This window comes from Hippocampus bargibanti, linkage group LG09, assembly GCF_051943395.1.
Source record: "Hippocampus bargibanti isolate YZ-2025 linkage group LG09, ASM5194339v1, whole genome shotgun sequence".
NCBI lineage: Eukaryota > Metazoa > Chordata > Actinopteri > Syngnathiformes > Syngnathidae > Hippocampus > Hippocampus bargibanti.
Window position 1 is genome coordinate 2,035,777 of NC_142742.1, and position 25,758 is coordinate 2,061,534.

The following is a 25,758-nucleotide window of genomic DNA, read 5'->3' on the forward strand; positions in this document are numbered from 1 at the left end:
ATGTTTACATTTATTAAAAAAAAATATATATATATATATATATATATATATATCAACCCTCAAGCTAAAATGGGGGGTGAGACGAGGATTTTTTTTAATATATATATATATACATACACATATATATATATATATATATATATATATATATATATATATATATATATATATACACACACACACAATGGGTGATAATATATCCTCTATATATTTTCCCCCAGGTTTGACATAAAGCTTCATCTGAGATAATTCCGCCCTGGCGCGTGGCGCCCCGAGTGCAAACTAATTCAATTGGCGTCTATTCATTAGGCGTTGCTTTATTGTGGACGCTTGCAGCAGGCGGGCTGAGCAAACGTGCCAAGTGGGATTTCAACAAATCAAACAATTACATGCATTACATTAGTTACACAGTAACACGATCTCGGGTGCAGCTGGCACCGCAAACACATCGGACATGACGTTTGGAGAAGACATATTTATTTTCCACCGCGCTTCTCTTGCTCGGGTTTGCGGTCCGACTCGTCAATCAGCGGGAGATGAGTGGTGATACTTAACCACAGCCCACACGCAAACACTCACACACCATCTCCACCATGCCTAAAATGTATATATATGTATGACATAAAATATTTGTAATTCATTGAATGCTTGCAATGTGTTGCTAAATTCGAATATGTTCACAAGCTTATTTTTGAACGTTTGTTTCCATACGATGAAATTTGTTAATAGTAGATGAAAGGATAAACCTGTATCCCCCCCCAAAAAAAAAGTTGATTTTGATTTACTCACATTTAAAAGCACGTTGTCATGATGACCCCTTTTTTTTTGGGCGGGGGGGCTAATCTCAGGGTGGGGCGGAGGGGGAGGCAGCGAGCCAAATGATTCAGCCCCGGGAGTTAAATATGATATAACCGTATTTTCGTCCGCACACACGTACACTCGTGTCGAAAGCGCTTACATAAGCAGGCCGGAACAAACACACACACACACACACACACACACACACACACAATCGGGTCGACAGACACACACACACACACACACACATTCCTGTTTCAATGGTTTTGTAAGATCCGGATAACTCCAGATAAGGAGTGAGGACCACCGTTGCTGATAAGTTAAGAGAAGAACACTAAATGTCACCCCATTTCCCACTTCAACTTCTTTAAAAAAAACAAAGAAATAAAAAGTGGACTAAAAACTGAAATAATAGCAGGAGTGAGGACTCTCAATAGGTACATTCAAAGTCCTCACCCCTGTGGTGAAATTGGTTAAAATATCATTTTACTTTTAGTGGTATGAACTTTTTCCTCTCATTAACCACACACACATAACACACACACACACACATAAACACACACAGTGAGTAAAAAATGTGTGTATCTGAGTGAAATGAAAATACACACCAAAAAAAAAAAAAATTGGGGTGAATTTGTGAGGACCTTTCTCAAACTTTAACAGATGCATATATGAACCCTGTAGAAGCCTTTAGGATGAAAAACTTGGGAGGACCGGCCAAACGGTCCTCACTTGTCATGCTATAAAACACAGGTGTCAAAGTCAAGGCCCGCCACATCATCTTTTTCGGCCCGCGAAAGCAAATCAAACTTCCATGACGATTGCTAAAATCTGAGCCAAAATGTCATATTTTTGGATGTCAACCACAATAAAAGTCATTCTTCTTGACTTCAGATTTGAAAACGACTTATTCATTAATTTGCTGTGTGCTCTATATGTAATATTTGAAGGGATTTAAACATTCTAATGGGTTCCCCAAATTCATAACGGCCCTCGAGAGGAAACCATAACTACAATGTGGCCCGCGGCAAAAAAAATTACTTTGACAGCCCTGATATAAAATGTTAGTGGTCCTCACAAGACTAGTCATACAAACACACACACACCAACACAGTTGCATCACAAGCTTATAAAGTCCTGCACTGTCAGTCGTGAGGCAGACAGTCAAGGAGCTGGGGTCAGGATTGTACGTCCATCCTAGCAAACACACAACACCTTCCGTCCTTTCCCCCCAACAGAGGCATTTCCAATTCTTTCATAAAGAATTTTGGCATAAAAGCCAGAAAAAAAACCCGCCCCCCCCTCAGCTTTATGCTAATTTTGAGTCCCTGGGGAAGCACAGGGTCCACTGCCTCTTCCCCTTCCATCCTCAATCCCTCCATGGCCCTAAAGCGGATTCTTCCACGTGTGTGTGTGTGTGTGTACCTGGAAAAAAGCGACTATTCCTTTCCTCACGCATAACCCCCCTCTCTCACTACTCCCACAATGCTCTCCCTTCAGAGTAAGGGGCGTTAGAAGCTTGCAGAAGCTGTTGCCATGGAGACAGGTCCTATCTGCACTCTGTCCCCTTGGCGTCCCCCCCCCCCCCCCCCCCCCCGCGCTCCAGGAAGGAGAAAGAACGAGAAGATGCCAAAGGAAGAGAGAGAGACAGTTAAGATCAACATGCATAGAGATCGAAGACATTGGGGGGGGGGGGGGGGGGCGGGGAGGATTGGCTATGTGTACTGTCAATCATTGTTGCACGTTATGGATGCAAACCAATTAATAATGTCAACCAATTCTTGTTTCAGAGGGTATTTAGCAACAATCTTTTAATCAAAGCAGGTGACGTTGACATTTTAGCGATACGACGATTCCGAACGATATCGCTAATTGATACGATACGCCAATGTATCGTTTGGTGTCGTTTTTGCGTTCACAAGCGCGATTCATCCGGACTGCGTGTGTTTTCTCCGGGTTACTCCGGTTTCCTCCCACATTCCAAAAACAAGCACACTGGGCTGATTTGAACGCTCAAAATTTGCGCTGGGAAAGAAAGTAGTAGGACCCCCCCCCCCTCCCCATGGCAAAAATTGTTATCACTGAAAAGCAGATGATAATAATAATAATAATAATAATAATAATAATAATGAATTTCATTTATAAGCGCCTTTCAAAACTCTCAAGGTCACTTTACAGTCACAGGACAGGTTTTTCTGTGGGTGAGCAGCGGCAGCCACATGCGCCAGCGTTCACTAGCTAGCCAATCGATAGCTAACAGATAACTAGCTAGATAGCCAGCCAGATAGCTAATAGCTAGCTACCTAGATAGCTAGCTAGCTAGCCAGATAGCTAATAGATAGCAAATAATAATAATAATAATAATAATGATTCATTTAAAAATGATTAGTCCATGATTCTATGACAAATGAAAGAAAGGTCAGTCATTTTTTTAGGGGCGGCGGGGGTCAGAATTATTTCGATTCTATTATTTCAGGTAATGAAAATGAGTTTCGGGCGCACCTCACAGTGCAAAGTTCGTGAGTTCGATCCCGGCTGGTGTGGGTTTTCACCGGGTACTCCGGTTTCCTCCCACATTCCAAAAACAAGCATTGATTGAACGCTGAAAATCGTCACAAGGGTGTAAGTGTGAGCGCCGGTGGTCATTTGTCTCGGTGTGACTTGCAATTGATTGGCTGTAGTACAGGTTCAGGATGTCCCTCGAAGACAGCCCACCCCGCTTATGAGGACAAAGCAGACTGGAAAATTAGGTGAAAATTTATTTTCAAAATCATAAATTGGGCCAGTGTAGATGACCGCCTGCATAGGTTCAGTTTTTCCTTTTTCTGGAAGGCACAGGTGGGGTTCGAATTAATATTCAGACAACCCACGCAAAAGTCATTCGGTCCTGACTAACTCAACCAAGGGCGAGAAAAAAGGGACATGAATGAAATGTAGGCAGTTCTCAGTCCTTTTTGGCTTATTTCAGGGTCAGTGGAAGGTGATCCCTTTTTTTTTTTTTTGGGGCGGCGCAGGAAGCAAGTTTTGATCATGCGGCCCCGGGCAAACAACCGCAGACGCGTGACATGAGACGCGCAACCTTTGATGTCTCCTGTAAACAGCCCGAATTGCGCTCCGGGGGGGCGGCGGCGGGTGGGCTAGCTAACCCGAATATTTCTGTGGCGTCTTACGAACGTTTTACGCACCCTTGCGTAGACGCCGCGTTGGCTCGGGTTTGGATTCTCACACTCTGCCGGCACACGTCCAAATAAATAAATGAATAAATAAATAAATAAATTGCAGTAAATAAAATACAAAAAATAATATAAAATGAAAAAAAAAAAAATAAAATACAATATATAATATCAATAAAAATACCAACAAATAGATAAATAAACAAATAAAATAGAATGAACAAAAAAATTACAATAAATAAAATAAATATGTAAAATAAACTAAAGGAATACTGCAAATAAACTAAATAAATATCTAAATATATAAATGCATAAACAAATACATAAATAAATATAGTTAGTAAATTACAATAAATAAAATGAAATACAATAAAAAATAAACAAATAAAATACAATAAATATAAAATAAAAATACAAAATAAAAAAACAAATACACAAATAAAAAAACAAGAACTAAAATAAATAAAATAAGTAAAATAAAGTAAATAAATACACTAAATAAATACATAAATAAATAAAGACATAAAGAAAAACATAAATAAATTACAGTTCATAAAATACAAAAATAATATATAATTTAAAAAAAATCAATAAAATAAACAAATAGTCCAAAAAATAGTATTGAAAAATAAAATAAGCAAATTAATAATAAAATCCAATAAATAAAAGATAACAAATAAAATACAATAAATAAAATAAGTAAAATATACTAAATATAAATAAATATGAATGAATGAATGAATGAATGAATGAATAATCCAGGCATTCAATTTGGAATCGGGCACTTGGACCACCCGCGAGAAGTAACGGCACAGTATGCAGCCAAAAGCATTTCCCGTCTCACATCCACGGCCGTGAGACCGGACGGATCAATAGTGCTCAACACATTATTGACCCGTGCACGATACCTTTCACGGGGGGATAAAAAACAGGGACGTAAACACGTTATGCGGGTGGGGGGGGTGTTGTAGAAATAAATGTGCTAGCCTAGAGAGGCTGCTAATGTACATTCTGCTTCACCGATATGTACCTCGTCACCGTCCATGTCCTTCTCGCAGGGACAGACAGACAAGACGGAGCGACAGATAGGAAGGTAGATTGATGGAGAAGGAGAGAGGCTAAAAATAAATAAATAGAGCTGACTGTGGTGATTCAACCCCAGTCAAAACACACGGGCGTTGCGCTCAACAGGATGCACACACACAACGGATGACGGCGCTAATACGCTGCAGACACAACATCCGCGAAGAAGTAAAAAAAAAAAAACATGGCCTCCACCGTGTTAGCTCATTTTATTCAAAAAAGGCAACTTGTAGCCGCCGTTGGATGCTGCCAGTTCATTTCATGGCGACGTTTTTGACAGACAATTTCCATACTGCCCCGCAACCCCCACGAAGAAGCTTCCTGGTGCGCTTCCACATCAATGTCTCCATTTTTTTTTTACGCCGTCATCGAGGCCTCGCATTGTCACTATCTTTGTCGGCATTTGAATCGTTCCTTTTCCGAACTTCTGTCGCTAACCTCAAAAGTATTTTGATAATAATAATCATACATTTCATTTATAAGCGCCTTTCAAAACTATCAAGGCCACTTTAAAGGACAACCGACGTCTCCAGACAAGTTGTGTCCATAATTTGTAAAATGGCTTCAAATGACTTCTACTGAGCGTATTTTAATAAGATTCCACCGCATATAGCGATATTTTACGTTTTAAGACTCATGCTGAATATTCAGGAAGTCTTGTTTTTGAGTTTGTGACGAGTCCGTACGTGACGTCACTAAAGGAACGCCCCTGACCGAAAAAAAAAGACACATCGTAGCAGTCCTTCCATCACGTCAATGTATTTTGCTGTACTTGTTTGGTCTGACAACCTCGTGTTGCACCCAAAAGCCGCCAGAAGAGGGCGTCCAAGCTCCATATAAGGAATTTATCAGCCTGTGGAAACGGAGGTGGGCACAGGAGGTCGCCATTTTGTGCCTCTTTTTTTGGGCGAGAGATTTCCCCCCAATGTTGCCTCAAAATGGCACGAAATAAATTTAATCGATTGCAAACATGTATGCTTTCCTCTTCAGAACTATTTGAATCATATTCATAACTGGATGAGTAACAAGAAAGCATATTCTCCGAATCTGAAGCCATTCTTTTGATTCTCCAGCAATGCAAGACGTCTTGGCGTGATATCATCCTGCGTGTTTGGGGCATTTTAGATGCTATAAAACGTTTTTCTGATGTCAGTTAGGAAACAAAAAAGTGACGTTGGTTGTCCTTTAAGGTCACACGTTAAGTTTTTTTCTGTGGGTGAGCATAGATAGCAAATAGATAGCTAGCTAAGTAGCCAGCTAGATATATAATATTACATTTCATTTATAAGCGCTTTTTAAAACTCTCAACAGTCAGGATAAGTTTTTCTGTGGGTGAGCAGCGGCAGCCACATGCGCCAACGTTCACTCAACCTGGAATAACTCAAATAGATAGATAGTTAGCTAGATAGCTAATAGATATAATAATAATAATAATAATAATAATAAATTTCATTTATAAGTGCCTTTCAAAACTTTCAAGGACACTTTACAGTCACAGGGTAAGTTTTTCTGTGGGTGAGCAGCGGTGGCCACACGCGCCAGCGTTCACTCAACCCGGAAGTAACTCAAATAGAATAGTAAGACAAAGAGATAGAAAGCCAGCTAGCAAGCCAATAGATTGCTAATAGCTAGCCGGCCAGCCAGATAGCGATTGTACGTAAGGTATTGTACGGTATTCTAATAATAGATAGCTGGCTAGCTAAATAGCTAATAGATAGCATAGATAGCAAATAGATAGCTAGCCAGCCAGCCAGATAGCGATTGTATGGTATTGTACAGTATTATAATAATACAGTAAAGTCTCGTTATATCGATATTCAAGGGAGTCCGAAAAAATATCGATATAACCGGGACTATCGATATATCCGACCCTGTTTGCATGTAATTTTCTCCGTGCGTGCATAGAAATAGTATCGATATAACCGGGACTATCGATATATCCGATATCGATATAACGAGACTTTACTGTAGATAGCTGGCTAGCTAAATATCTAATAGATAGCATAAATCGCAAATAGATAGCTAGCCAGCTAGATAGCTAGTTTTGACTAGCACAGAGCAAATAATCGCAAATTGGTTGTGCGGAGATGGCAACTTCTGAGTCAAAATGGCCCTTGCTAACCAAAATACGAGCTGGATGACCCAAGAAGTCCCCTAAAAAAACACACACACAATTGCTAACCAAAACAGAAGCACATCAAAGAAAAAAGGGGGAGGTACAAAGGACAACAAGTCGCATCAATAAACCACTGTTGAAGATAGTGAAAATAAAACACCCCCCGCCCCCCACTTCCCTTCATCTCATCTTCTTGATAACGCCTCATAAACGCCAAGCGGGCCTTAAAAGGGGGCCTCGACCCTCGTAAAGATAAGACCCCACAAACAAACAAAAATCTTTCCTTTTCCTTGCTGAGCCGTTCACCAGCATCGAGGACCTGTGCTAGAGGGCACGGGGGGGTTGGCAGGGGAGGGGGTGGGGGTTGGTAGGGGTACTTCAGAGCCCTCGGGGGGGACTCCGGAGCCAAAATTAAACCAGGCCTGTCTTCTTGGCTTTGTCAGTGTTAGATACAGACAGTGAGCGACCATGTCGGACAGTCGCACACATGCACGCATACGGGGTTGGAAGACCCTCCGATCACCCCCCCGCCCCCCGTACACACACATGCCTCTTGTACAGGCTGCTTGCGAAAGACGACCCGAGTCATGAAATAACACACTATGGGACATGTACACACATTCACACACACATGATCTTACGACTTGCAATCATAAAGGCACACGCAAAATCTCACAACACGCCACATTATCACAGGGGGGAGGCATTCGCGATATCACAAGCTGTAGAAATGTAAAAAAATCAGACACACAAACAAAAATTATACAGAAAAAAATGTCTATTTCTCTATCCGACAAACACATATACAATGTGTTTACATTGAAATGTAAATTTCTCCACTCTGAGACTAATAAAGGCAAATCCAATCCAATCAAAATATCATAGAAACACACAATGACATATAGGGACGGCCCCATTAACACAATCGCATAAACACCAAAAATAATAATGATAATAATAATAATAATAAAATGGACAAAATCCGACTTCAACGGACAGTTAGGACGGCGGAAAAAATCATTGGCACCGCCCTACCCACTCTCGAGGACTTGCACACTGCAAGAATCCAAACTAGGGCGCGGAAAATCCTACTGGACCCTCCGCACCCTGCCCACCACCTTTTCCAGCTACTCCCCTCAGGCAGGCGCTACCGATCCATGCGCACCAAATCCAGCAGACATTTAAACAGCTTCTAACCCCCAAGCCATTAACTCTTTGAACTCTTTCAACAGTAGCCAAAATGGAACTGTATAGTGCCACTTAGCAGTTTTTTGGACAACGATACTAGTGCAGCGTGTTCTACCGGAAACAAATTCCTTGTGTGTCCTACATACTTGGCAATAAAGATGATTCTGATTCTGATTCTGATAATAATAATAATAATACATTTCTAAGCGCCTTTCAAAACTCCCAAGGTCACTTTACAGTCACAGGATAAGTCTTTCTGTGGGTGTGCAGCGGCAGCCACAAATAACTCAAATAGAATAGTAAGACAAATAGATAGAAAGCTAGCTAGCAAGCCAATTGATAGCTAATAGCTAGCCAGCCAGCTATTGTACGGTATTACAGAAAAGACATTGAGAAGAATTGACAATATTTCTTACTGTCTACAGAAACAAAACAACATGGACGTGTCACACAACACCGCACAAGCACTACACACGCAATATACACAATCGCACTCCTACATAAATGCACACACAAACACACGCTTCGAAATACAAACCGACAAGCACACAATGTCGCTGGCATAAACAATCGCAATATCTCACACAGACAATCCCCACCACCGCACACACACACACACATAGACACAATCACAATATCACATACACACACGGTGACATAAACGACCACACGATATCAGACATACGCCCCCTTTCACACAACCGCATGAACACTGAAAATAACAACAATACAACATGGACATATCACACAACACCGCACGTGTACTACACACACACACACACAATACACAAAATTGCACTACTACATACACACACACACACAAACACACACAACCGACAAGTACACAGACAATCGCACAATGTCGCGGGCATCACAATATCTCACACAAACAACCCCCCTCCCCTAGTACCCACACCCATACATAAACAGACACACACACACACACACACACACACACACACACACACACACACACACACACACACACACACACACACACACACACACACACACACAGATCCCTGGTTTAGCATCAACCCAGTGCCGGGATTACGGGATTAGAACTCTATTCCATTATCTCCCCACACTGTATCGCATCCACACACACACACACACACACACACACACACACACACACACACACACACACACACACACACACACACACACACACACACATAGAGACACACACAGTCCAACATAACAGCAGACGACACAGTTCGGTTGTCTTCTTTCGGGGTACTTTAAACCCACCACGCATTGCTTTTTGGATCCTTCTGAGGGTCCGCCGCGGTTCTGCCGCAGTGTCACCGGTTAGCGAACATCGCAAACGGTGTCGAGTCAGCGATTCTGCACTCGTTGGACCGTGTCCGTGTCGCATGGAGGTTTATCGAGGAGGTTTTCAAGTGATTAGTCCACGCTAATACCGTAAAAGCGTCTGTAGGGGCCGTGGATTTAATTGACGGGACAAAGATGCCTTCAAAATGGCGTCAAATGTGTTTAAGTGTCAATCATGAAATGTTGATGTTTGTTTTGGAAAAGGCGTTGAGGACCGAACGGGAGAAAAAGTGACACTTACGTAGTCGTGGAAGGCCTTGGCCTCGCTGGAGTGCTCGCACGTCTCTCGTCGGTCTGGAGCGGCGCAATATAAGTCCCAGAATACGCTGAAAACGTGAGAACAACGCAAGGTTAAACTTCACGTAAAGTAAATGAAAATATGTCTTGTAAAGGTTTTTTTTTTAAATAACGTGGAAGAATTTGAACGACAAAAAAATGTAACGTATTTTCCGGTTTACAAGGCGCACCTGAGCATAAGGCGCAACCACCAAACATTTTCCATATACAGTAAAGTCTCGTTATATCGATATCGGATATATCGATAGTCCCGGTTATATCGATACTATTGCGCTGCACGCACGGAGAAAATTACATGCAAACAGGGTCGGATATATCGATAGTCCCGGTTATATAGATATTTTTTCGGACTCCCTTGAATATCGATATAACGAGACTTTACTGTATAATGTCAGTGGCACAATAACAAGCCCCATGCTAACGTTAGCATCAACATACCACTGTGAGAGGCAGCAGAAAGCAAGCGTGCAAGCTAATAAGTCGTGTGCAGGCCAGCTAGCAGTAACTTTGCGTTCCACGTAAATGCTCTAATCCGTTGGAAACCCGACCAAAATTCAATCCTAAATGTTTTCTCAATCATGCACAACTGTCCATGTTTTTAGCTTCCTGTTTTGTTTATTATTTTGCTCTGTGTTGACAATTATGTGAAGCGTTTTGTTACAGCTGCAGATGTTGTGAAACCGCGATATAAAGTAGGATCCATTGTATTGACTTGACTATATGGCTATCTAGCTTGCTATATATTAGCTATCTATCTGCCTAGCTATGTAGCTGGCTAGCTATTAGCTAGCTTTCTAACTATTTGAGTTACTTCCGGGTTGAGTGAACGCTGGCGCATGTAGCTGCCGCTGCTTACCTACAGCAAAACTAACTGATCCTGTGACTGTAAAGTGAACTTGAGAGCTTTGAAAGGCGCTTATAAATCCAAGTGGTTATTATTATTATTTGTATTATTATTATTATTATTATTATTATAAGGTGTGTCGGACGACAAGGCGCAGGGTCATCTTTGGAAGAAAATCAAGGCTTTTGGGTGTGCCTTATACACCGGAATCAATGTGGTTCTTTGTCGATTATCTGTTTAATAATAATAATAATCATCATCATCATCATAATCATCATAATAATAATACATTTCATTTCTAAGCGCCTTTCAAAAGTCTCAAGGTCACTTTACAGTCACAGAATAAGTTTTTTTGTGTGGGTGATCAGCGGCAGCCAAACGCGCCAGCATTCACTCAACCCGGAAGTAACTCAAATAGATAGAAAGCTAGATAGGTAGCCAACAGGTAGCTAATAACTAACTAGCTAGATAGATAGCTAGCCAGCCAGCTATATCGCTATATAGCTAATAGATAGCTAGCTAGATAGCTTGCCAGTATCTATTGTTCACATGTTTGGTATGCTAGGGACAGGAAGCTATAAATCCATAAATGTGCGAACCAGTATTAGCGTTTAATTTGCTTGCTATTTTACTTAATTGTAAATCAGACTTGACCCCCGCCCCTGACCCCCTACTAAAAAAACTCTTTTCATGGGGGGGGCTTCTAAAAAGTGAGACCGAAAATATTAACCTTTGACATATGGAAAATCTTTCCTCCAATATCAATTTGGCATATCAATTGGGAATGCCCCACCCCCCAACTTGGCCCGTAAGTGTGAACTTCTAGATGTGTTTGATCCCCGAAAAAGTCAACCAATTACCCGAATTAGCCTTCCCCTATGATGAGGTCAGAGTGCATTGGAGGGAGGGAGGGGCGGCTAGCATATCAAATACTTACGGATGCTAATAAACGGCTTTGACTACAGGGGGTCAAAAGGTAGTCAAAAATGAAAGCTAAGATGCTAAAATGGGGGCTCATGTCAGTTTTTAACTGTGAATCCTCAAAATGAGCATTCAACTTTGAAACATACCAAGCCCCCCCCCCCCCCCCCCCCCCCCCAATCATCATATTCGATGCATAATTTCGATTGGGGGAAAATTCCTTCATCGAAACACCAGAATACGCACTTGACAGCAAAATGCTCAGCTGACTTTTTTTTCTCATTTAGGCGATGCATATGTGGAACTGTCGCGGCTTGGAATTGAAGCGGATTTACACGGTGATGTGATGTGAGACAATCTCTTTTCGTCAATGGATGCTACATGCTTCGCGTTTGTTTTCAACATTTAGCTTGTAGCAGACGTGCATATTTCACCAAGACATCCTTAATTCACTGGTGAAAAGGACTCCTATTTCAAAATTGAATGACTGTCTTTTGTGTTGTGTCACGTTGTTATTTCGTTTTTTTTTTTGTTTATTTAACTTCAAGATGGCGCCGCGAGAGTGGCTGCCTTTACAGCAGCTCCTGTGTTTTGTTTTTCTACTTCTTCCTTTCCATTCCTCTTCTTTTCATGACTTTCCTGCTGTGAAATGTAAATATATCCACTGTGAGCCTAATAAAGGCTAATCCAATCCAAAATAGGAACACCGGAATTCCCGCAAAATGGCCGACCTCCGATGCTATTTAATTCCGGCGTCCTTGAAGCCTCTTCATCTTTCCCATCGGAAACGTCTTTAAGACAATTCAGAGTGTCAATCGCTCCGTAAGCACATCCACCAAAATCGCTAACTGCTCTGCTCAATCCCAAAAGTGCATTTAAGACACCTTCAAAATATTTCTTGACATTTTACAGACGCTCGTTGGGAGGACTGACCATAACATCCCCCCCCCCTCACATTAACCAGGGTTGTAACCTTTTCTGAATTTTTTTTCTGTCCCTCCTCTTAGTAGCTATTAAAAACACGTCCTTGGGTTTTCATATTGCTGATGGTGCTGCGCCGGTCGGCCCCGGCGTTCATATGTATGACTCAGCAGAATCATCCACACAGGTTAAAAGTTACACTGCTGTACCCCCACCCCACAAAAAAAAAAATCTATATAATTTTAAGGATGGGCATAGTGTGTGATTTTATACGAAATATTTGCTGTATTGTAATATGTGCTACGCTAATTTGGCACAGAACAATCCGTGACTGGCATTGCCGATTAACACAAAGTCTGATTTCTTGTTATAAATCACAGGTGTCAAAGTCAAGGGCCAGGGGCCAATTCTGGCCCGCCACTTCATTTTATTCGGTCCGCGAAAGCGAAAGTCTATGATGCTGGCTAAAGTCCGAACCAACATTTCCGATTGTTGTATGTAACAGTCATTATTTGTGACTTAAAATTTTAAAACTAGTTCTTAATTATTTTGTTTTGCGTTCTGTATGTAATATGTGGAGGGAATAAAATATTCTAATGGCTTCCCCAAATTCACAATTTTTGTTGTTTTATTCTTATTTTTATTTTGGTCAATGCAAGTCATGGTGAATAGCTAATTCAAGTGTGTTATTATTGACAAAAAAATACATCAATATTTTAGAGGTATATTTTATTTGAATGAATACGCAAATCATTATTTTCTGCACTCAAGAGATTGTTAATTGAGATTTCAAGTTTAGCCCCAATATGTGATGTTGTGGTTAACAATTCCGCAGTTATCTTCATGCTAATACCAACGCTTCATGGGAAACGCATATGTATAGCTCTCTATGCAACTGATACTTATTTATCTATCATATATATCTTCACCAAAGAGGTGGGATGTCGAGAGTATTTTTTTGCGGGTTATGGAACGGATTAATGAAATTCTCATTCATGTCAATGGAACCACACGACTTGAAGGAATCTGACCACTTTCGTTCGACGTTTTTCGCGATTTGTAGGGTCACAACACTGCGAGTGACCGCTGGTGGAGAGTGGAAGACATCGTCACGTGTAAGTCACTCCGCACACCCGCACACATAAAGTGCTTACTTGCGCACACACTCATCCCCTCGTTGGGGATTTAAACAATGACAAAGCTACAAAAAAAAAACATATATATATATATATATATATATATATATTTTTTTTACGATTCCGAAAGCAACGAGCGGTCCGTTAAAGCTAAACGCGCGTTACACGGTCAATAAAAAAATGTTAGCATTCGCCGCTAATGGCATTGACTCAACAGTCCGGGTTAATGTATGCGCGTGTTAAACAGCTTCACTTTTAATTGAGCAAGCTAATTTACGACGAGCCTCGGGGTCCGGTTCACGATCTTACTTCAGCGCTACGAAATCCCAAGTCATCGTGGGAGTCGTCGGAGGTGAGTCGGAGGGGGAGGGAGAATTAGGCTCGATTTAAATCCGCGGATCGGAACAATCTGCTTACGGTGAAGAATTTAAGGTCGCCGACGACGGCGAAAATGTAATAATAATAATAATAATAATAATACATTTCATTTCTAAGCGCCTTTCAAAACTCTCAAGGACACTTTTTAGTCACAGGATAAGTTCTCTGTGGGTGAGCAGCGGTTTTACAAAAACCCTGATTATGTTCTATGAATCACCCCATTCGCTCTGGTATCACCTCATTAGCATGACCAAGCCTATGTGGTAACAACCTAAGAAGTCTGTTGTAAGCACGGTCTAAATGAAACCCTAAACCATCATGACGATTCCGTGAAGGGTTTTGCGGTCTACCGTTCAGGATGCGCCGCAGCGGCAGAACATCGGATGAACGCGCTTCCCACAACACATCATCCACCGCGACGGATAGAAACGAGCAAAACGGTTGATTTTTCAGTGTCGGAAGTGCAGACCCCCCGCGATCCAACCTTAGCCAGGGGGCATAAATGATAGCGACAAGGGGGGGTTTTAAGGGCGCAAAAGGGGAAAAACCGTGGACGGCTGGGCATAAAAGGAGACTGGAATGCAACGGGATAATCTGCTAAGAATGCTTCTGCCGTGTGAACAAAAGGAGACAAGTGTGTGTGTGTGAGGGGGGGAAGGGGGGGGGGGGGCACAAAAGGGTGAGGAGGGGGGAAGGCCATCCATTTTCACCCCAACCATCTGGATCCATTGTTTCAGGAAGCGGGAGGTGAAAAGAAAGATGCAACGCTGGAGGAGGGGAGAGCACGGAGAGCGAAGGTGGGTGGGCGGGGTTCGGGTATGGTGTAGGGTAGGAAGGGGGAGTGGTCGGGGTGGTCGGGGTCGCACCCTCAGTGAGTCTGGTCAAGCCAGAGACTATAGCACACTCCTCGGTGAACATTTTTCAGATTTTTTTTTCCCTTTCCATTCTATCCTGAGAAGAAATACTGCAAGAACAGGTTTTTAGTGGAATTGCTGAAACTCACCACCACCACGAATGGAGAAATCCAGGGGGCTCCCCTAACGTGATGTTCTTCTCCCATCGTATCTGAGAAAGGAAGAAGAAAGACTCATTACTTGGGATATTGTCGTTGAGAAGTGGAACGAAAAAAAATTATGCGTTTGGCCGGAGAAATTTCGGAACAAGAAAATGTAAACCAAGACATGTTTTCCTTGTAAACGCCCTAATCCGTTCCAAGCGACGACTGAATTTTATTTATTTTTTCTCAAAATGCATTAAAATATAGAACAAATATATGTTATAGTCAGATTACTGCACAATAAATGACAGTTGTGAATCATATAACAAAAAAAAAACAAAGAGCAAAGCGTATAAATGACAGTCTTTAAACTTTTAACTGTGTCCTCATCGTTTTTAGTTTATGTTCTCTCTTGAAAGTGTTTTTGGCTTGGCGTTTTGTTAAAAACTGAGCAAAGGATGTCTGCTTTTATCAGCGTTTAACTCATTCACTTCCAGATAATGTGCAAAAATGTGTCCACTCTAGTGCCAGGGTTTTTGTCATTTTCACTCAAATTCCAGGACCTGCAGAATACTGAGTTTTAGGACCACATAGCGTAAGAAACCTAAGATTGTCTTCTTTCATTAGAACAAAAGAGTTAATTCCTAAGTTATATGTATCTGGAGTTATCTGAGCGTGAAATGGGGGCAGCTGTACAAAATACAATACATACATATTGATTTATATAGCGCTTCAAAAACAGTTTAACGTGTCACAAAGTGCTAACATGGAAAAAGAGGAAATGCTGCCCTCTCGTGGAAGGGAAAAAAAACATAACCAGAGGTCTGACCAGCGCTTTATCGGCGCCTCCGGCAAGAAATACCAAAACCCGAACACATCCTGTAGAGGTCTCTCTTAGCCAATGAGATGCCAGGATAATGTTGGGTATTAGCCAATGGCAGAGACGCTACAAGTATGTCGCATTCAAGAAACTAGGAGATGCGATTAGCAGCTCCATACTGGATTTTTTTACCTTGCGTTGATATCACACACGGCGTTCATGCCAGGGAAAAAAACTACTTTTATCGGGTGGCCTCATAAAAATTTCACACCAGACCTCGCCCGCCCGCCGCCGCTCATGCAATCGTCATGACAACATCAACGACAGCCTCTAGTCGGACTCTCAAATCAGTTATTTTCGGATCTACGGTACATGCGTCGTTTTTTTTTTGCATTTCCTCCTGTTTTTCATTTTTATCTGAGCGTTCCAAACTTGGAACTCAGTGAGCTAGCGGTTAGCAAGTCCGCTTCACAGTCGAAAGAGGCCGTGTTCAAATCTTGGCTGACAGTTTCCTGTGATTTAAAGGCATTCAAGTAGTACCAAATCTTACTTCGGACAGGAAGGTCTGTGCTGACTTCTGTGCTCCCACGTGTAGCAGGTACTCGTACACGTACAACGCCAACCTGAAAGGCAAACAGCAGAAGTTTAAAGGACAACCGACGTCTCCGGACAAGTTGTGTCCATAATTTGTAAAATAGCTTCAAATGACTTCTACTGAGCGTATTTTACAAAGATTCCACCGCATATCGCTATATTTTACGTTTTAAGACTCGCGCTGAATATTCAGGAAGTCTTGTTTTTGAGTTGGTGACGAGTCCGTACGTGACGTCACTGAAGGAACGCCCCTGACTAAAAAAAAAAAAGGACACATTGTAGCAGTCTTTCCATCACATCAATGCATTTGGCTGTACTTGGCTGGTCTGAAAACTTTGTGTAGCACCAAAAAAGAAGCAGAAGAAGGCGACAAAGCTCCGTGTAAGGAATTAATCAGCCTGTGGAAACGGGAAACGAACATGAAAACCGTCGTTTTTATAGCAAAAACGGACTAGTTGGCAGGTATGGGAATCGTGTCATGACTATTTGCTAGCTTTATTGACAAAAGGGGAAACGATTTAAATACTCATCTCACCCACCTCGACTAAAAACCAAGTGACAAATAAGCGTCGGCCGTAAAACGCGGCAGCCTAAGGTGACAACGTGAGCAACCGATCACCCGCACGCGCGCACCAAAAGGTTGCCTCGTGTTCAGTTCACCGCAACAAACGCCACACGAGTCCAGAGAGCGGTGTTGATGAACGTAAAGGTTGAGCTAGCCGCACTTTGATGACAATCGCCGCCAATGAGTCATCCGCTCTGGCCCCTCCGGGCACTGATCATAATTTATTCCGGGATGCTATTTTGGGGACGGAAGAATGAAAACTTGTCCTCTTCAAGAAATGCTCAAGCGCCTCGTTGTTCGCGTGACAGGCGCCCAAATGCGTTTTTTTTTTAAACCACGGCGACGCTAAACCTTCCACGTTAGACAGGTTCTCCGATATGTCTTGAAAACTCGCCGCAAAAGCGCTACAGTTGAGTTTAACTGTTATTGATTAACCGTTGCGCCTATAGAATTGGCGGTTTGAATTGTAGCCCCACCGTTTCAAGCTTATTGACTTCCCATGTGGCTAACTGTGGCGAACGTTTAGCCTCATAAACACACGTGATGTTGTGGCTAACAATACGCTAGTCACATTATATTTCCGTATCCAGTGCCCTGAAGAGGAATTTTAATAGCGTTGCCACTGCGTAGTTAGCTTCATGCTAATTCTAATGCTTCACAGGTAACGCATATGTATAGCTCTCTATGCAACTGATACTTATTTATCTATCATATATATCTTCACCAAAGAGGTGGGATGTCGAGAGTATTTTTTTGCGGGTTATGGAACGGATTAATTAAATTCTCATTCATGTCAATGGAACCGCATGACTTTCCTTTGAGCTCCTTAACGATTTGTAGGGTCATCAAACTGCAAGTCACCTCTATCAATTTTCTCATTCTCTCGCTGTCGTCTGCCTGGTTCTTTAATGTTTAAACCACCTCCCCTCACTGCTCCGTTCTTGACCAATCACATGGCTTTAACCGAAGACTGGGGACGGGGAATACAGGACAAAAACAGTCAGCTGCCATTTTTTTGTTAGAACGGGCTCGTTCGCAAATGACACATCACTCATTGTGGCAGCTCCGTGTGTATCTCGAAAAATAGTTTGTATGCCAAGGTAAATTTTTCATAAATTCAACGTTCGTAAACCGAAAAGTTCGTAAGCCAAGGGGTATCACTGTAATTCATTCATTCATCGTTCAACGGAAAGAAGGAACCGTAATGAAAAACCGCCGTGTTAGCTTCAGGTCATCTACCACAAAAGTGCCCCCAAAAAAATCTTCCCGGCGCTACACCGTGACCGCCACACCTCTCTTCTTGACAATCGCGACCACCTCTTTAAACATGGATGAGGCCGGCCGGCCCCGCCGTATCTCGCTCCGCTTGCCTGAGAAAAGTCGCTCAAGTCCTCGTCAATAATTCAACAAGCCAGAGCGGCAAAAAGCGGCACGGGTAACGGGACGCTGGAGATGCAAGTGGGCTTCGGCGGTATCTCCAAATGCCCAAAACCTGGTCAGGTTTGTAAAAAGATGGCCAGATTTTGCCATAGGGAAGCGTCATGACATAAGATAGAGTGAGATGTTCTACTGTACACGAGTCATTTGTAGTTTTAACTTGCCACACAGCTGTGAGGACCATGTTGGGTAGTTTTTTTTTCGTTTTGTTTTGGCAGATCATCTTGAGCAACAGCATGATAAAAAAATCTGTCTGAAAACAAAATTAAAGCTTTCGCACTTGCTGCACTGTAATAAAGACAGTTTCAAGTGGACAGCACCTTTAACTTTTGCATTTTGGACAAACTTTGACAATGTGAAGAATTAAGAGACAAGCTTTGTAGATTATTAAGGTGCTTTAAAATAAAATGTATTGACATTTATTATTATTATTATTATTATTATCAGCTTTAAAGGACAACCGAGACCATTTTTTTTTGTTTCCTAACTGACATCAGAAAAACGTTTTATAGCATCTAAAATACCCAAAACACGCAGGCTGATATTTTTCATCAAATGCAAAACACCAATAAAAATGACTTAAAGTGTCCTAAAACTGCCACAAAATGAGCTCGAAATTGGGGAGATTCAGAAAGTCCCGCCCCCTTGTTCATCACCAGGATACTTCTTCACAAACTGCCTTGCTCCAGAATCAAAACAATGGCTTACGAGCGTTCAGATTCGGAGAAGAAGCTTTCTTGTTACTCATCCAGTTATGAATATGATTCAAATAGTTCTGAAGAAGCATAAATGTTCGCAAATGATTAAAGAAGTCCTTCCGTATCAATTTGAGCCATCTGGACTCCAATGTAGCGCCCAGAAAATGCACAAGATGGCGCACAAGCGCCGTTGGAAATGGGCTGATTTGTCCGCTGGGAATTTGTAAACTTACACCTTCTTTATGCGTGTTACCACAATTGGCTGCGACACACAATGATTCACCATCGTGTTTTTTTATGTAGTTATACATCTAATTTCGCAATCCACAAAGTCTTTTCAGAGGAAAAAAGTACCCAAAATGCATTGTGTGTCGCTTTCTCGGTCAGGGGCGTTCCCTCCGCGACATCACTTGGGGGATCGTCATCAACTCGAAAACAAGAATTCCTGAATATTCAGCGCGAGTCTTAAAACGTAAAATATAGCTGTATGGAATCTTTGTCAAATATGCTCAGTAGAAGTCATTTGAAGTGATGTTACAAATTATGGACGCAACTTGTCGGGGGGTATCGGTTGTCCTTTAAGCTTTCACACTAGGTTGTGAGACGACGAGGCTGACCCGACCACCATCTCCTTCTTGACACCTTGAAGTGCCGAATAAGGTTTTGTTTATGTCATGTGAAATATCCACACATGCTAGCAGCAACACTGCGTTTTGTTAGTTATGTTTTAGGCACACTACCCTAAACTTTGAAACGAAATTAAAAAAAAACTGAAAAGTGAGGTGAAGTTTTCACAGTTGCTTGCAGTACTTCATGTTACTGTTTTTTATTTATTTATGAACAGGTCAACTTTTTTGGCATTCTGGCTAAGTGATTAAGGATGCTAAAAGATAACTAATCACAATGATTTAACTTTTTAAACCCGGTGCATTTTATCGCACACTTGAGAATCGCACTACAACCAGACCCCATCGAGTACCGGTAATCGGCTCCAGGCAGACAAAGAGACCGGCCGCCTAGATCGCCTCTTCCCCACGCGAGCGCTCCAGACTCCCCGCCGGTGGCTTTCTTAAACGCCAAAACCGGCACTTTTAGGCAGTTTTTAACAGGGTGATACAAAGTTTTTAGGGCGGCAAACGAACCGCGAGGAAGGGGTGAGGTGGTTGCTGGCTGAATGGCATCCCCACCAGCGAGCAACCTCGCGCGGCTTCAATGTGGCCCAGCAAGCCGGTGAAGCTCCGGAGCAAAGAACCGCCAACCAACAGCTGATTAGCTATTTTTACCGGTAGTAGAGGTTGGGGACGCAAAGCCACTCAGCCCGGGTTGCTTACAAGGCATTGTTCACCCCCCCAACTCCCTTCCACCGCCGCCGTAGTTAGCACGTACGGGGGAGGGAGGGTCACATGCGAATCGTGGGTCCACTTTTAAAGCTCAACCTAAGAGAGACCGCCAAGCGGTTGTTACGGTTTAAACGAAGCGGGCGGAAACGGCAACTAAACGGGCACACTTTAAAACGTGAATAACAGTAGTTAGCCAAGTTTAGCCACGGCTAGGCTAACAACGCCCCCCACTAAGCTACCTCTCAACATATACACAAGTTGTGATAATTGACTTACTTTTCTCTTGCTTGGCTATCCGAGGGGACCACGGCTCCTTTGCCCTTGCCGTACATCTTGCAGGCACCTCGACTTTGACTTTTTAAAAAATGTTATCCCACTCTTCGACACCTGTCAAAGAAAGCAAGCAGGGAAAGCTACTATCTCCATAGCTACCCAGTTAGTGTTCTCTCTCTCTCTCTCTCTCTTACGCTGATTCTCTCTCGCCCTACGTCGCCTTTCTCTCTCTGGCTCTCTCTCTCTCTCCCACTCGCTCTCTTTCTCTCTCGCTCTCTCTCTCTCTGTCTATGTCTCTCTCTCCCTCTCTCTGCTCCCTCCCGGCTTTCCTTTTCTTTTTTTCTACATCCCCAACATTGCCCACAAATCAGGCAGGGTTTCAGTCCACAGGCAGGGTGGGCGACTTGAAACCGTTCACTGATGGTGGAGCTTGCAGCTTTTTTCCCCTTTTTTTTCAATCGCTGTTCCAGGATTTCGCTCACGCCCCCCTCTGTTGTGTTATGGTGGGGGTTTCTTAAAGGCGCAACGTGTATATCCCACCAACCACCCTTAGCTCAAGTTAGCTTTTCTCGACGATAGCGTCGTCGTTCGTCCTTGTTACACAACGCGAATGCTATGCTAATTCGCCATGTTTACTTGTTTTCTGTTCTCTAAAGGGGGACATAGAAAGCAAAATAAATATTTAATGGGAAGCATGACAAGTCAGTGGTTGGCATTTCTGTTTCACGGTGGTCTTGCTTCTGGTCTTCTTGTCCAGAGTTGTGTCCACACGGATGAAATGGAGTAAGAATGCCGCTTAATCACTATCCGGAGAAGTGAAGCCCACGGCGGCCATCTTACGTTGCCAGTCACTAAAATCATTGATCTCACTGCGGAGTTTTCACACGATTTTCTGCCTGTACAGCAAAAACGGCTGGAACCGAGATGATATACTCTGAATGGTTATTGCAAACAGCGATTTATTCCTTCGAGAGATCCTAGCATAAAACACGCAAGAGTGTTTTCAATTCAAATTGTTTGTAACAGTAACAGTGGCAGCGTATCATGGCGGCGTTTTGGCTTCAGCCGCAAGGGGCCTATTGGTCGTCCAGTTGTATATGCCTGTAGTGTAGTAGGAGCCCTACCGCCATTTTCTTTTTTTTAAAGAACACATCCATATCTGAGACTGAATTTTTGGAAGTTTTGTCCAGGTATACGTCTGAAGGAATGAAGTTCAGTGTACATCCTGTTTCTTTACAGGAGAACCGACGCCTCCGGTCAAGTTGTGTCCATAATTTGTAAAATCACTTCAAATGACTTCTACTGAGTGTATTTCACAAAGATTCCAGCGCATATAGCTATATTTTACGTTTTAAGACTCACACTGAATATTCAGGAAGTCTTGTTTTCGAGTTGATGACGATTCCCACGTGACGTCACGTTTGGAACGCCGCTGACCGAGAAAGTGACACACAATGCATTTTGGGTACTTTTTTTCCGTCTGAAAACACCGTGTTGATGGCGAAATTAGAAGGAAAACACATAACTAATGCGATGGTAAATCGTTATGTGTTGCACCAAGACAACTATTTGATATTCGCTGACACAAATTCCCAGCAGACAAATCAGCCGATTTCCAACAGGTATTTTAAATGCTATACAACGTTTTTCTGATGTCAGTTAGGAAACAAAAAAATGGTGTCGGTTGTCCTTTAAGAGTTTCCTGTTTAGTGTGTGCGCGTAAAAAGCAAGTGACAGGCGATGTGTTCCGTTTTCATGCTACAAGCTGTGGGAAGGGCACAGCTTGACTGTATGTCTGTCTGCGTGCACGCGCACGGACGGACGTGTGCGCGTACGTGTGCGTGCAGCAGGGTTTTATTTTCGTTGGTGTGTGACGACCAACATCTTCTGACAAGTCGCTGCGGCGAGAGGACCGAAAATGAAAAGAGATATGAAAAATATAGAAAAATATGGAGGAAAAATGCAACAACGAGGCAATTGGATACGTCTGAACAAATACGTCGAAGGAAATAAAGACATAAAAAAATAAATCAACAAATAAATAAAAAAGAAAATAAATACATACAAAAAAGAACACATTAGCGAATAAAAAAACTAATAAAACTAATAAAATAAATAAATAAATAAACGGTCTGAAAAGGAAGCAACGTCATCACGAACATCCATGTTGGTGCTCAAATGCATTTTTTTCGTTTTTTGGTCATTAATAATAATAATAATAATAATAATAATAATAATAATACATTTTATTTATAAGCGCCTTTCAAAACTCTCTAAAGTGCATTTGCATGTAACATGCTCAATTACAGTGTAATCCACTTTAGTCATTTTATTTTGAAAAACAATTTTACTGATATGAGTATGTAAATTCTTGATATTATTGAGCAGGTAAGAATTGTTTTTAGTTGGGGGTGAAAAATGGGCATTTTGATATATAATATAAATGAATAAACAAAAACAAATGAATAAAAAATAAATAATGAATAAATCAAACATCAATAAAACATAATCAATAAATAAAATAATACAAATATATAAATAAATAAATCAAACACAAATAAAAAATAAATAAACAGATATATCCAAATAATAATAATAAAAAGAAATGAATAAACAAATACATAAAAAGATAAATAAAAATAAATAATAAACACATTAAGAAACATACATACATAAACAAACAAACAAATAAATAAATAAATGAATTATGATTATATATCCCGTGCAGCGCTGACGCCGAACACAAAAACGAACTGTGATGCGCACGTTGGATCACGGCAAACACACTTGACTTAAGTGTGCTTAATTTGGAACAATATGGCCGCGCACATGCATCATCCCATTTCTTCACTCCTCCTCCTCCCTCCGGTATCATCTCTCCATCTTCTTCCACATCATCTTCCTCTTCTCTGACCCACTTCCGCCCCCCCCCACCCACCTCCACACTTCCTGTCTTTTTTGCACTATTCTTACTTTCTTGTCTTCCTCAACTTCACCCCGCCACCACCATCTTCATCATTCTCCGCCCTCCTCCTCTTCCTCCCCTCAGCCACAAAGCCACTCAGGACAGACATTCATCAGCGGGGGCCGAGATGATAGATGCTGCTCACCGCGGCTCCGGCAGCCGGTTAAGCCTGGGATGATGCCTAGCGCATACAAATCTCACCTAGCTACAAAGGTGCGCGCGGGTAGCTAACGAAGTGGTGATACTACCATTTGGGTTAAAAAAAGGTTTAAAATTCCATCGGAATCATTCGGCAAGTGCGCGACAATGCCGCGTTAGCTAGCGTTGCTCTTACGCGCGCCGCCTTGAATTTTAGCACATGCTACATAGCCGTGAGAACAGCGTGTACCCATGCCAACGTAAACTTCGTAAACTTGACATTTTTATTACTTTACATTTACTGGCCGACCATGCCGAGTTAGCGCACTTATTTTATGCTCCAGGGCCTGCAGAACTGATTGTGAAGGTGTCCCGGTAGATTTCTGATCCTGGTAACAAATGATGGCTGAAATGTGATTGGTTAAGCAGAGAAGGCCTTGCAGGCCCTGACGGCCCACCACAGTTAAACGGTGTCGATAAAAAAAAAACGTTTGTAATGATCTAATAACAATTCTTTGACAAACTATAATTCACATTAGTTTGTGATTCAGATATTTTTAGGCCAGCAGAGAAGGCCTTGCAGGCCCTGACGGCCCACCACAGGTAAACAGTGTCGATAAAAAAGTTTGGAGTTATTGAATAAGAATTCTTTGACAAAATATAATTCGCATTAGTCTGTGATTCAGATATTTTTAGGCCAGCAGAGAAGGCCTTGCTGGCCCTGATGGCCCACCAATGGTAAACTGTGTCGATAAAAACATTTGGAATGATTTAATAAGACGTCATGGACAATATATAATTCACATCAGTTGGTGACTCAGATATGTATAGGCCAGCAGAGAAGGCCTTGCAGGCCCTGACGGCCCACCACAGGTAAACAGTGTCGATAAAAACGTTTGTAATGATCTAATAACAATTCTTTGACAAACTATAATTCACATTAGTTTGTGATTCAGATATTTTTAGGCCAGCAGAGAAGGCCTTGCAGGCCCTGACGGCCCACCACAGGTAAACAGTGTCGATAAAAAAAAACGTTTGTAATGATCTAATAACAATTCTTTGACAAACTATAATTCACATTAGTTTGTGATTCAGATATTTTTAGGCCAGCAGAGAAGGCCTTGCAGGCCCTGACGGTACCCCACAGGTAAACAGTGTCGATAAAAAAAACGTTTGTAATGATCTAATAACAATTCTTTGACAAACTATAATTCACATTAGTTTGTGATTCAGATATTTTTAGGCCAGCAGAGAAGGCCTTGCAGGCCCTGACGGCCCACCACAGGTAAACAGTGTCGATAAAAAAAAACGTTTGTAATGATCTAATAACAATTCTTTGACAAACTATAATTCACATTAGTTTGTGATTCAGATATTTTTAGGCCAGCAGAGAAGGCCTTGCAGGCCCTGACGGTACCCCACAGGTAAACAGTGTCGATAAAAAAAACGTTGGTAATGATCTAATAACAATTCTTTGACAAAATATAATTCTCATTAGTCTGTGATTCAGATATTTTTAGGCCAGCAGAGAAGGCCTTGCAGGCCCGGATGGCCCACCACTGGTGAACGGTGTCCATAAAAAAAGTTTAGAGTTATTTAATAAAAATTCACGGACAAAATATAATTCACGTTAGTCTGTGATTCAAATATTTTTAGGCCAGCAGAGAAGGCCTTGCAGGCCCGGATGGCCCACCACTGGTGAATGGTGTCAATAAAAACGTTTGGAATGATTTAAGAA

At 41.9% G+C, this 25,758-nt stretch overlaps 1 protein-coding gene across 9 annotated transcripts in view; it reads right to left on the minus strand.

Moving 5' to 3' along the window:
- Positions 1–21,182, minus strand: part of LOC148893250 (single-stranded DNA-binding protein 3) — a 35,274-nt gene extending 14,092 nt beyond the window's left edge. For 3 of the 9 annotated variants that reach the window (XM_089004752.1, XM_089004753.1, XM_089004759.1), the window contains exons 1-4: positions 20,921–21,181; positions 16,561–16,633; positions 15,197–15,258; positions 9,938–10,022 (exon numbers count right to left, since the gene is read on the minus strand). In XM_089004752.1, coding sequence (XP_088860878.1) covers positions 9,938–10,022; positions 15,197–15,258; positions 16,561–16,633; positions 20,921–20,976 — 276 coding nt within the window. In that variant the 5' untranslated portion in view covers positions 20,977–21,181. Of the gene's footprint in view, positions 1–9,937; positions 10,023–15,196; positions 15,259–16,560; positions 16,634–20,920 lie in introns of all 9 variants that reach the window. The other 6 variants (XM_089004754.1, XM_089004760.1, XM_089004757.1 and 3 more) reach the window with 3 other exon arrangements.
- Positions 21,183–25,758: the final 4,576 nt, after the last annotated feature.